The 13,448-nt window shown below is 41.9% G+C and overlaps 1 protein-coding gene across 1 annotated transcript; it reads left to right on the top strand.

Annotated features, from left to right (window-relative positions):
* Positions 1-7,756: 7,756 nt before the first annotated feature.
* LOC147445614 (uncharacterized) lies at positions 7,757-8,374 on the top strand. The gene has a single exon (XM_086526077.1). The coding sequence runs from the start codon at positions 7,757-7,759 to the stop codon at positions 8,315-8,317; it is 561 nt and encodes a 186-aa protein (XP_086382203.1). The 3' UTR covers positions 8,318-8,374.
* Positions 8,375-13,448: the final 5,074 nt, after the last annotated feature.

Below are 13,448 nucleotides of genomic sequence, written 5' to 3'. Positions count from 1 at the left end.
GAGAACAAAGTGTGCAGATGTAAGAAGGCTCTGTGTGGGTTGAAGCAATCTCCTCGTGCTTGGTATGAGAAAGTTGACACTCATTTGGTTAAACCGGGCTTTCGTAACAGTCCAACAGAAACCACATTGTATGTAAAGCATGAGGGTGATGTACTTCTCATTGTGGCTCTTTATGTCGATGATTTGTTGATCATTGGACCAAATGAGAGACATATTGCTGAATTTAAGGCTGATTTGAATGCTACTTTCAAGATGAAAGATACGGGGCTGTTGCATCATTATTTGGGTATACAGTTTAAGCAGTGTGATGGTGGTATTGCCTTGTGTCAGAAAAGTTACATAGAGACATTGCTATGTAAGTTTGGACTTGAGGATTGCAAAACTATTTCCACTCCCATGGAAACAGGTTTGAAGTTGAGTCTACATGATGCTGGCGATCCTGCTGATGTCACTCTTTACCAAACTACTATTGGCTGCCTCATTTATGTATGCAACACGAGGCCAGATATTCAGTTTTCAGTCTCACAGGTCAGCAGATTCATGCATAGCCCAGGGTCTAAGCATTGGCAGGCTGTCAAGAGGATTTTTTGCTACCTTAGTGGCACTTTACACCTTGGCTTGTTTTATCCCAAGGGGGGATCATTGCCACCAAACTTACATGCTTTTTCGGACTCAGATTGGGCTGGTTGTTTTGACACGCAAGTGTCCACAAGTGGTTTTTGTTTCATGCTTGGTAGTTCATGTATATCATGGTTGAGCAAGAAGCAACCTACTATGGCCACTTCGAGTTGTGAGGCTGAGTACAGGGCAGTCTTCACAGCTACGGTTGAGTGTCTATGGCTCAGATGCCTTATGGCTGATTTGGGTGTTGGACTGGACACTGCCAACAGTATCTACATTGACAGTCAGAGCGCATTGGCAGTTGCAAGGAACCCAGTTTTTCATGCTCGCACAAAGCACATTGAGGTGCATTAACACTATGTCAGGGAGAGGCTCTCAGCAGGAGAGATTAGCTTGGCTTATGTGCCAACATAGGACAACCTTGCAGACCTTCTCACAAAGGCATTGTCTCGTGAGAAGCTTGAAGCTTTCCGTAAAGCTTTGGGCTTACTCCCCTTTGTGGACTGATCATGTCCTCAAGGCATGGCACTTCCCATTACTCATGTGCCAGCTCTCGTTCTCACCGCATCACTCCAGGGGGATTTGTTACCATATAAATGTGGTAGTGATGTGTGTGAACACACTAGGACCGCCGGGGCATTTTTCCCTCTTTAGGAGGTTTTTCCCCCCGAGCATTGTATGGAAGCCCATCACTCTAGGGATATCTATATTTCCATTGCACACTAAGTAACACACTCTCTATTGTCGGCCTTGAGCTTCCTTCATCTTCTCCAAGCTTTGTGCGTTTCTCTGCAACCCTAATTTTGTTACCATATACATGTGGTAGTGATGTGTGTGAACACACTAGGACCGTCGGGGTGTTTTTTCCCTCTTTAGGAGGTTTTTTCCCCCGAGCATTGTATATACGCCAATCACTCTAGGGCTATCTATCTTTCCATTGCACACTAAGTAACACACTCTCTATAGTGTGCCTTGAGCTTCCTTCGTCTTCTCCAAGCTGTGTGCGTTTCTCTGCAACCCTAATTACAACATCCATTGCCTCCTCATTTCAATTTTTAAAGACACCAATTGACCAAAGGATATATTAGCCTTTTGATTTTGTGTGTCATCAACAGTATCATAGTCTTCAACACCTTGACCAACAGGGTAGTCTTTTGGACCTATTTTTCTTCGTTGATGCCTCTTGGTTCTCTTTGGTTGATCATCCCTCTCTTCTTCTATCCCATCTTTCTCCTTATCATGCTTGGTTCTCTTATTGGCCAACACATCAACATATTGTTTCTCAAGGATAATGATGTTGATCGCCCTTCCTTCTCCTTTTGCATGTGCACAATGGCTCTTGCAGATTCAACGGCTATTTCAGATCCAAAGCTTGCGCATGCACGGTTTGGTCATCTGAATTTTGCTAGTTTGCTGCGTTTGCAGGAATATGATATGGTTGCTTCTTTGCCGCCTCTTGAATCACCTGTCAAACATGTTTGTGAAGGCTGTATATATTTTAGGTAAGATGCAGCATTCTAAGTTTCCAAAGGATGGTTCAGTTCAGGCCACATGGAGGTTGCAGCTTGGGCATAGTGATGTTTGTGGACCCATGCAAACTCCGTCCTTGGGCAATTACCTGTACTTCATGACTTTCATTGATGATTACTCCAAGCATGCATGGGTATTCCCACTTAAAGCGAAGTCCGACATTTTTATGTGCTTCAAACAATTTCTGGCTATGGCTAAAACTTTCTCGAAATGTACTATGGGCGCCCTACGTTCCGATCGAGGGGGGGAGTATATGTCTCATGAATTTAATGTATTTCTGGCTAGTCGTGGGATAAAACACCAATGTAGAGTACCTTATACACCTCAGCAAAATGGTGTTGCTGAGAGGAAAAACAGGTCACTAACGGAAATGGCACGATGTATGGTCAAAAGTCAAGCTTTGCCGCATTCTTTTTGGCTTGAGCCCATCATGTGTGCCACTTATGTACTAACCAGGTGTCCTACGAAAGCCTTGCAGTCTATTACTCCATATGAAGCATGGCATGATAGAAATCCTTCTATTGAGCACATGCGTGGTTTTGGATGTTTGGCATATGCTTTGGTGCCACAAACACAATGCAAAAAATTAGATGATAAGGTTGTCAAATGTATTTTCATTGGTTATAGTGCTGAAAGAAAAGGTTACAAGTTGTATCATCCGCAAACAAAAAGTATTCTGGTTTCACGGGATGTAGTGTTTGTGGAAGATTTTGTTCAGCCCTTGCTGTCATGTACTAGAGACAGTAATGTAAGCTCACATGACATTTATGACACTTTGTTGCCTCTTTTCAGTGGTGGAAATACGAATATAATTTCCAATGAGGCAAATGTACAGCCTATGGGGGTTTTTGGAAATGTTAGAGATCAGCCTATTACAGATGCAGATGTACATGATGTACTTGATCAGGAAAGGGCTGAAAATGAGCAGGCTAGAGGTATGCCAAAATGGCTGGTGCACACTTTGCGTGACAGTAAATTGGATGCACCTATGTCTAGCCGTACTCGTTCAGGCTCTCGCCATGCATCTTATGCATCAGATTTTTATGCTTTGGCTGTGTCTAGCTTACATGATGTTGAGGAGCCTCTATCTTTTGATGAAGCACAGAATTCAGAAAATTGGATGGCTGCCATGCAATCAGAATATGATGCACTTATAGAAAATGACATATGGACTGTATGTGATTTGCCTCCTGGCAAAAAGGCCATTGGTACAAAGTGAGTTTACAAGTTGAAACGCAAACCGAACGGTGAGATCAATCGCCATAAGGCTCGACTTGTTGCAAAGGGTTATGCACAGCAAAACGGCATAGATTATGAAGAGACTTTTGCTCCCACTTGTCGTATGACTACTGTGTGTTTTCTATGTGCATTGGCAGCTCATTTTGGTTGGGATGTACATCAATCAGACATTGTTACTGCTTTCTTGAATGGTGACATATTTGAGGAAGTTTAAGTAACGCAGCCTCGCGGTTTTGTCATAAAAGGACAAGAGAACAAAGTGTGTACATGTAAGAAGGCTTTGTATGGGTTGAAGCAATCTCCTCGTGCTTGGTATGAGAAAGCTGACACTCATTTGGTTAAACGAGGCTTTTTTAACAGTCCAACAGAAAGCACATTGTATGTAAAGCGTGAGGGTGATGTACTTCTCATCGTGGTTCTTTATGTTGATGATTTGCTAATCATTGGACCAAATGAGAGGCATATTGCTGAATTTAAGGCTGATTTGAATGCTACTTTCAAGATGAAAGATACGGGGCTGTTGCATCATTATTTGGGTATACAGTTTAAGCAGTGTGATGGTGGTATTGCCTTGTGTCAGAAAAGTTACATAGAGACATTGCTATGTAAGTTTGGACTTGAGGATTGCAAACCTATTGCCACTCCCATGGAAACAGGTTTGAAGTTGAGTCTACATGATGCTGGCAATCCTGCTGATGTCACTCTTTACCAAACTGCTATTGGCTGCCTCATTTATGTATGCAACACGAGGCCACATATTTAGTTTTCAGTCTCACAGGTCAGCAGTTTCATGCATAGCCCAGGGTCTAAGAATTGGCAGGCTGTCAAGAGGATTTTCCGCTACCTTAGTGGCACTTTACACCTTGGCTTGTTTTATCCCAAGGGGGGGATCATTGCCACCAGACTTACATGCTTTTTCGGACTTAGATTGAGCTGGTTGTTTTGACACGCAAGTGTCCACAAGTGGTTTTTGTTTCATGCTTAGCAGTTCATGTTTATCATGGTTGAGCAAGAAGCAACCTATTGTGGCCATTTCGAGTTGTGAGGCTGAGTACAGGGCAGTCTTCACAGCTACGGTTGAGTGTGTATGGCTCAGACGCCTTATGGCTGATTTGGGTGTTGGACAGGACACTGTCAACACTATCTACACTGACAGTCAGAGCGCATTGGCAGTTGCGAGGAGCCCAGTTTTTCATGCTCGCACAAAGCACATTGAGGTGCATTACCACTATGTCAGGGAGAAGTCTCTCAGCAGGAGAGATCAACTTGGCTTATGTGCCAACACAGGACAACCTTGTAGATCTTTTCACAAAGGCATTGTCTCGTGAGAATCTTGAAGCTTTCCGCAAAGCTTTGGGCTTACTCCCCTTTGTGGACTGATCATGTCCTCAGGGCATGGCACTTCCCTTTACTCATGTTCCAGCTCTCGTTCACCGCATCACTCCAGGGGGGATTTGTTACCATATACATGTGGTAGTGATGTGTGTGAACACACTAGGACCGCCGGGGCATTTTTCCCATCTTTAGGAGGTTTTTTCCCCCGTGCATTGTATATATGCCCATCACTCTAGGGCTATCTATCTTTCCATTGCACACTAAGTAACACACTCTCTATTGTGTGCCTTGAGCTTCCTTCGTCTTCTCCAAGCTGTGTGTGTCTTTTCGCAACCCTAATTCCAAAAAGAGAGAGAGAGAGAGAGAGACTTTTCCATTGCCACTTTTTGAATATTATTAATTAATGCCCAAGGGCAATGAAGAGATTTGAAGCACCCAAATTATGCATCTCTCTGATAGAGAAGTACAAGAGTTTATAGTCTAAACAAGAAAAATGACTTGCATAATATCTACATAGGCTTTCTGAGTGAACTGGAATCCTCAAATCAATCAAAATCTGAAAATAGTATGTAACAAGGACAATCTACGAAAATGCTTCTAGCCAAAGAAACTCTTCATGTTGCACTCTTTAGGCATACTTGGAACCATCTATAGAAACCCTGCTTCCTCTTACAGAGAGAGAGGTGAAAGTGTTGATATTTGGTCTAGCAAGCACACCCCAGCTTGGACACTCATGGCACCGTGAGTGATGTGGTAAAAATCAACCTTTCATACCATTTGGACCCAATTTTTGACCTTTTTAAGGCCGTTTTTGGCTAGTTTTGACCCTCGACAGGTATGTTTGTGACAAAAATACCAGGCGGAGTCTGAATTTCTCCAAATTTTGTAGACTTCATCCTTGATACTCAAACTTCATGGCAAATTTATATTTTTGACCACTTCTAAGGCGATTCGTGTATCACTGCATATCGAGCGCCGCAAATAGAGAGTTACCGTATGTGTCAAACTTTTGGGGCAAGATGACCATACCCATACTTACCACTTGTATTATTGACATTGTAGGAAGCTCAAAAGAATACCCTAGAGAGGGAAAAAAAAGCCACATGGCACCACATCCAAGGCTTCGACACCCTACTTAGATATGTATATGTATGTGATTGCCAGCACACAAAGCTAACTATTGTAAGCACACAAAGCTAACTATTTACAATGTGTACATGGTCCATCATATTTGAAACCCAATGTCACATTGGCAAATCTTTTGAATTCCTTATGGTATGGAACTCTAATGATTATACTTATACCATCCAATTTATCCTCAACAGCAAACATCTTGAACACATGTATGTTGTTGTCAACCATGGCGAATGCATGCACCTGATGTGAAAACTGCCCGAAAAGAGGAGAGATGAAGCGGGACCAGCATGCGGTATATAGCACAACTTGAAAAAGATTGTAAGGGACTTGTTAAGCAGAAAAAGGCACTGACAAAAAATCTTCACAAAAGGACGAAATTGTCTATGCAGTACTATCTTTAGTGGAATCGGAAGCCGAAATGAGCCCAAATGGAAAACTTGAGCAAACCTCTCTCTACAAGCTTTCCTGAAGTATTTGTCGACCTACTGACACTCAAAAAAGCTCACAGAAATATGAGAATGTGAGCAAGCGTGTGTTGGCCATGTTGGTGATTAAGCCCGAGAGGATGCAACCTACTCTGATACCAATTGTTGAAAATAAGGTTACAGGGAAACACACACAGCTTTGAGAAGACAAAGGAAGCTCAAGGCACACAAGAGAGAGTAGTATTTCTTAGTACACAATGAAAGATAAATTAGCCCTAGAGTGATGGTCGTATATACAATGCATAGGGAAAAGACCTCCTAGTGAGAGAAAAAATGCCTCGGAAGTCCTAAGTGTGTTCACACACGTTAATTGAACTTCTAGACCCAAAAAAACCACTTGGAACCACATCCAAGGCTCTCACACCCTGCCCAAGTATGTTCATGTACACAATTATTGACACCCAAAGCTAACTATTTACAATGTGTACATGCTCCATCATCTTTGAAGCCCAATATCACATTGGCAAATCTTCCAAACACATTTATTTACATTCATGTGTACACATGTCCCCTGCAAATATCCACTACTATGTGCATGCCAAAAAATGGGCTATCATTGGCAAACATGGTTTTTCCCCATATGAAATTAAATATGCTCACATCTTGAAGGTATGTTGCATTATGCAAGTGCGCTTGATCAAATTTTCAACGATGTTTGCCCATTACGTGGGCTTGCACAATGCAACGGTGGTGAAAGCAATGCACAAAAGCAAGAAGGCATGTGGCGTGCATGAAGTGCAGGTTGCATAGCTAAGAAACCTTCCTATAGGACAACATGTCCCCACAACAACCCAACTCCACATAGTCCCCCCCTCCTCCCTGCCGGTGCTTTCATTCAAGTTGGCTTTAAATTTCTCGATAAAATTTCTAGGAAGGAAACCTAGGAATCCTTGGCTCAAGTAGGATGGCCACCCTTAGCTTATAGATTATGGAACTCTATATGATTATATTTATAAGGAATTTGCATAAGAAAGAAGGGCGCTAACTAAACCTTGATCCTAAACATGCACACATCCCTTCCAAGCTAATTCTTGAGCGGATATCTTTAAAGCTATCTTTACAGTATTTTGTTGAAAAAATCAAGGAGACTCTCCTCTCCAAAGGTCCCACCTTTGCATATTACCCTTCAACAAAAAATCTAGGTAGTGCCCTCCTTTGCTAGCCAGTGCCCTCCTTTGCATATTACCTTTGCTAGCCAGTGCATATTTGCGCTAAATTGCGCTAGGTAGTGCCCTTCTTTCATGTGCAAACTCCTTATAAATATAATAATAACTAAACATGCACAGATCCCTTCAAGCTAAAGGTCATCTTTTCCAAAGATCATCTTTTCCTTCCCCCCTCTTTAAAAGTGTTGCAGGGAACGAAGTTTGATGCCAAAATCTCCAAAACCGCAACCTAGGGGAGAGGAGATGAGAGAGGATGCTCCTGCACCTGCAAATGATCATGTTTCCATATCAATCAACCCGGCAGGCACAACAAACCATGATATTACTTCCATTATGCACCCTGCTGCAGCTTGCCCCCGATGTTGCAATACCGATGCTCATGAGAACCTGCTGATCAATCTCAAGGTAGGTGTCTCCGATGACCCACCACCACCTCAATTAGACCACCCATTTGTGCAGACACATCCACATGACTGTCTTCCCGATCAAACCCCGCCTCCCCCCATTGGAAAACCCTGCAAGCAATTGTTCCACTTTGCCCTTGCATGCTTTGCAGCTTCAATCAGTGGTATCTTTCAAGGAGTGCCCAAGCATACCTTCATTTGCTTGTGTGTCTCATCCATTGCATCCCTCATGCACATGGCACTATCTCTCTCTTTACAACAAAATTATCTACCATGCATGGCGCACATATACAAGCTGGGATCACGTGCGGCTCTATTCTGCACTCACACCCCAATCCTGGTGTCCATATTATCCATTATCCTTGCACTATTCTTCCATCCAAGTCGACTTCCCCCCTAATATAACTTGAAGGGTGTGCACTTCTCAAACAGCCTGCACCCATTTGGTATTGTTTTTATCAGATTTTGTATATTCTGTCGTTTTGTGGGTGACTACCATTAGACTATACCTTGCATTTTGGTGAATCTGGGCTTATCCTGGATTCATAGATATATTCTATCCAAGTAGTTAAACCTACCCTTCTTCACATCACACAAGGCTTTGCTGTGTGTTTCTCCCTAGAGCCTGTCGCACAACACGTATGGCAAGAATCTGAGCTGCCCTTGTTCACGATACACATCATGTACATCATCCTTGGCAAAAGATGATAAAAACCGCACACAAGGGAGAGAGAGAGAGAGAGAGAGAGAGAGAGAGAGAGAGAGAGAGAGAGAGAGAGAGAGATGTCCATTAATGCCCATTCACTGATCTAGTTCCCTGTTCCACTTTTGCATTCCAAGTAAATATGATTTGATACCAGACGAAGCTAGCTAGATATGTGCATTTCACCAAGGGGGTTAGTTTTGCAAGCTATACCTAGGGGTTTGGATTTCCACGGCAACACCAAGGGTTACAAGTTCAATTTCTTTATCTTCATTAATCTCTAATTTTAGTGATTAGCAAGGCACAGAAATTTTGCTATGGTACATTAACAGGCTGAGGGCTGCACTTGACTTGCGGGTAAGTATCCCGTAATTTCCACCTCATGGTAAGTACATGTTTTTTGGATTTATTTTACTTTCCTATTAAGTTTTTTTGCGTTATGTAATCGGGATGTTTGAGCTAAAAGGATTTCATCCAGCTTTCTCTTTAGCCAAGTGATAAGGTCATGGATGAGTATAGCATTTTGAGAAAATATTTTTATTTTCTCCCTTCCATGTTCATCAAGATACCGTAATGGGTTTGAATCTTGTTGAAACAATTATAGACCTACATGGTACGGTTCTCTTTGGCACATATTGTCACATGGGACACAACATGGTCTAGGAACTCAAGGAGTTCAATTTAGCCAATGTGGAGCAATGATAATGAGGGTCCCTCTCACTCACGTCGCGGAGTGTTCTTAGTTACCTCCACACACAAGCACAATGTGTGTTTGATGGATGTCACTTTCTCTGCCATCCTTATTTGACACATATTCCACATGTGGAGAATATGAGTCTCAGGGAGTGACACTGGCGCCTTATTCCTAATGATGTGTCATGACAAAGTCCCTACGTGCTGCTCGCGTCCGTTTATTAGACCATTTGGAGCACACCAGATCAGGAACAATTTCAGTGGCCAAAAATTATCGAGTACTACGTACAGATTTGTTGTGATTACAGGTGCTATGAAACCACCTTAATAGAAGGTCATTTCTACATATAGACAAGTATGCTACGTTCATGAGAAGGTCTCATGGTTGGTATGTAGGTGTGGCTGACCTTTCACATTCTGTTATGGTCCAAATCTTGTTGCAAGGCTTTCACATACGTGCCGTGGCAAGTCTCGTCGTGCAATTGCGGTTCGGATTTGTTTGTGTTAAATGCATGCACACTAGGTGTTATGGGCCCTAGTGTTTAACACAAATTTGTTTGGAATGGCATGCAAATTCATGAAATTTATTGTTTCTACAAGAGTTTTCACTTCAAGTGTAACCTCTCTAACGACTTTAGTATGAGTTCACACCCAACCATATACAATAATGGTTTAGTATGGGTGTTTGGGATTGGATGATCTAAACTCAATGAGTTTACTTCGCTCAAATTTACATCAAGTAGCCGACTAGAACCTCACTTGGTTAATCGTAGGTTATCATCAATCATGAAATACTGTCTTTAATTGATTGGGGAAAGCACCTCACTCTTATTCTCCGCTATTCACCCCACGTTGGATGGAGAGTTTACAAGCATTCTATTTAGTACTAAAGGATATGCTAAGCGCATACCTTAGTCAACCACGCTAAAGGATATGTTAAGTGCATACGTTAGCATGAAGTGGCACAACTAGATCGGTTACCTTTCTAGTTTGGAGTCTGCTTCATATCATGAAAGGCATGTTGCGACTAGTTTTAGTCTCTGCCTATTATTCTCAAGTTCTTAACTTCATCATCAGTTTTGATGAGGTTGGCTACTGGCAAGAAACAATAGCAAGTCAAGGACTTGGTTGCCACTGATGAGTATATCAACACATGACTTTCATGGAAAGTTGAGTAGAGGTTTTATTGCACGTTCCAGTATCTTCAAAAAGTCTGAAACCTGGGTTTGTCTTTAGACACCTCTTAGTTGTGATAACTCGTTTAGCATTCTCAAGGGAATTCTACATGGAGTCTTCACGCTATGTTGGTTATGAGTTGGTTAACCAAGACGATTCCACGGGACGACAATGTGGAAAATCAAGATTTTATTCTTGATTTCATTGCACCTCCTACTGAACCGGGCTCCACGGTGGAAAACATTAGTGTTCTTATGAAGATACATGAGGGATGCCATGGTGGAAAACATTAGTGTTCTTATGAAGATATTATCACTTGTGTTTTCGAGGATGAAAACGCTTCTCAAGGGGGGAGTAATGTCAGGCCAAGCGCCACCCTGGAGGTCAAGGACCTGTGGCCAAGGGCCGGGTGCCCAATGGAGAAGGGATCCTGCAAGGCAAGGGGCTATAAAAGGGTGGTTGAGTGGAGGATCGTTCACGGAAGTTCCCAGGTTTCTTTCACTTGTTGGTTCAAGATAATCAGGGGCATAGTGATCCCTTCACCTCAACTGTAGCATCCTCCTTGCCCCTTCGTTGTAGCCTTTGCCCCTACTTAGTTGTTGGGGTGTGAGATTTCATAATGATTAGATAGAGAGAGATTAATTAAGATGTTAACTCATGCACAATAGACTAAATGTAAACACGCACAACTTGATTATTCAATACACGGAGAGTATTTCACAATGGCTCTTATGTAGGCACTACAAGTGGATAACTTTCCACCAAGATATTTGTACAAAAGAGTCAAGAGGCAAGATGCCTTTGTCCCCTTTGACCCTACACATGATCACATGGCTCAACAGATGATGGCTTGACCTACAAATTCACATGACTCTGGACCACATCTCTACCTACATGGTGGCCTACATGGATATAGGTAATTCTCACATATATGTGCTGCAACTAATCCCACACACTAGCAATCCTAGAGGTTATTCATACATAGTTGTGGTGCAATAAATCTCGCACCCCAACAACCCTCCCCTTGTGGGTTTTGTTGCACTACTCAAATACATTAAGTTTCTGACAAAAAGAACAACAACAATGTTGACTTGGTATATGATGATATATTGTAATAAATTCTCTCAATTGTCCCTTACCCTCTATTTGTGCCAGGGGAGGCTTGTGTGTATGCTTAAACCCTGATATTTTGTGTGCCTACACCCTTTCTGTCTAGAGGCTTGTGTTTTGTGTGTCTCACCCTAGTGTTTTTGAGGGGAGGAATGTATTTGAGTAGTGCAACAAAACACACAAAGGGAGGGTTGTTGGGGTGTGAGATTTGTTGCACCACAACAACGTATGAATAACCTCTAGGATTGTTGGTGTGTTGGAGTTGTTACACCACAAATATGTGAGGATTACCTGTATCCATGTATGCAGACATGTGTTCCAGAGTCATGTGAATTTGTATGCCAATACATAATGTGTTGAGCCATGTGATCATGTGTAGGGTCAAAGGGGACAAAGGCATCTTGCCTCTTGACTCTTCTGTACAAATATCTTGGTGGAAATATCTCCACTATAGTGCCTATATAAGAGGCATTGTAAATACTCTTCATGTGTTAAAATAATCAAGTTGTGTGTGTTTACATTTAGTCTATTGTGCATTGAGTTAACATCTTAATTAATTGCTCTCTATCTAATCATTATGATTACATAATGAACGCGTCGTTACTCTACCCACCATAACCTATCATGCCTTTCCCATTTGGCCTCTTTTCTCTTTGATTTCTATTAATTTTGTTAATCCTCAACTCTTGCAATTGATTGGCAAGATCATGCAAAGCCCTTGTTGTAACTAGATCATGACCCTGAACCACTTTGTCCACTCTGTTACCCGCTACCACACGAACCATTGGTTGTACTACCTTTAGCTCAATATGTGTCATGCCTTGCTCCCACCTTCATCTGATTTCTTTGCTCTTGGCCTTGGCAATTTCCACTGCTCTTTGAAATGTAGCAAATTCTTCTTGATCGACCTTCTCCTTTACATTTTGATGCAGAAAATCCTTAAACTGACGTACTTTGAGGAAATCCCCTGGTGGTACTTGGGATGCAGCCTCTAATTGCAACCAAAATACTTTGAAAAGTTGCAAAACTCTTACAGGTTGGCATGGACATCATGTTGCAAACCTCTCAACTTTGTTGTTGCTTTTGGCACTGTCAATTTCTTTGTCAATCTGTCAAAATTACTTTCTTCACTTGCTCCCATGTCTACTTTTGGTCTTTCTCTAGTCCTTAAGAACACTCATGTGCATCCCCTTTTAGTGCAAGAGTAAATACATGAATCTTAGCCTTATTATTTGTAGTATGCATGGAAACCGGGTATGCACTCAATGTTAGCAATTCAATACTTCACCTCTTCCTTTCCTATAAACATTGGCCTACTAGAAGCCATCTATTTGGAGTCAACTCTCCTTTGCTTGAGAAATTAAAAAAAATTTGAAGTCTTCTGCTTCAAAAATACCACCACTTTCTCTTCATAGATGCTAAAATTTCTTAGAAAAATCATGTCGCCTAGGTGCACAACCATGAAATTTTTGATCCCCAACAAGATCCCCAAAAGATGATAGAGCAAAAGACCATATGCGCACCCTCAGAGACCCTTGCACAAAAATACTCAAGAGTTAAATGAAAAACCTTCCCCAACTCAATTTGAGATACAAATTTCTTGAACTACAAGTCGTTGCCTACCCGTAGACACTGTGAAGTGAGGCGAGTTGATCAAGGCTTGGAATGACAATCGATGGCCACCAGAAGACACAAGAAGAACGAAAAAAAAAGAAAAAAATCCAACCACAAACAACCACTCTCAAACTATTGGAAAAGCTTCACCAAAATCCAATTTGTTGGACTCTTTGGCATAGCCTCAATTCCAATGGCACCAATACAGGGTCAGATTGTTTTGAAAAAACCCGCA

Source organism: Adiantum capillus-veneris, chromosome 12, assembly GCF_014529385.1.
Source record: "Adiantum capillus-veneris isolate H3 chromosome 12, ASM1452938v2, whole genome shotgun sequence".
In the NCBI taxonomy this organism is placed as follows: domain Eukaryota; kingdom Viridiplantae; phylum Streptophyta; class Polypodiopsida; order Polypodiales; family Pteridaceae; genus Adiantum; species Adiantum capillus-veneris.
Note: the sequence above shows the minus strand (reverse complement) of the source record. Positions and strands in the feature narration are given on the sequence as shown.

Coding starts and splice junctions, on each gene's coding strand:
- LOC147445614 (XM_086526077.1), top strand. CDS start 7,757: ATGAGAGAGGATGCTCCTGCACCTGCAAATGATCATGTTTCCATATCA.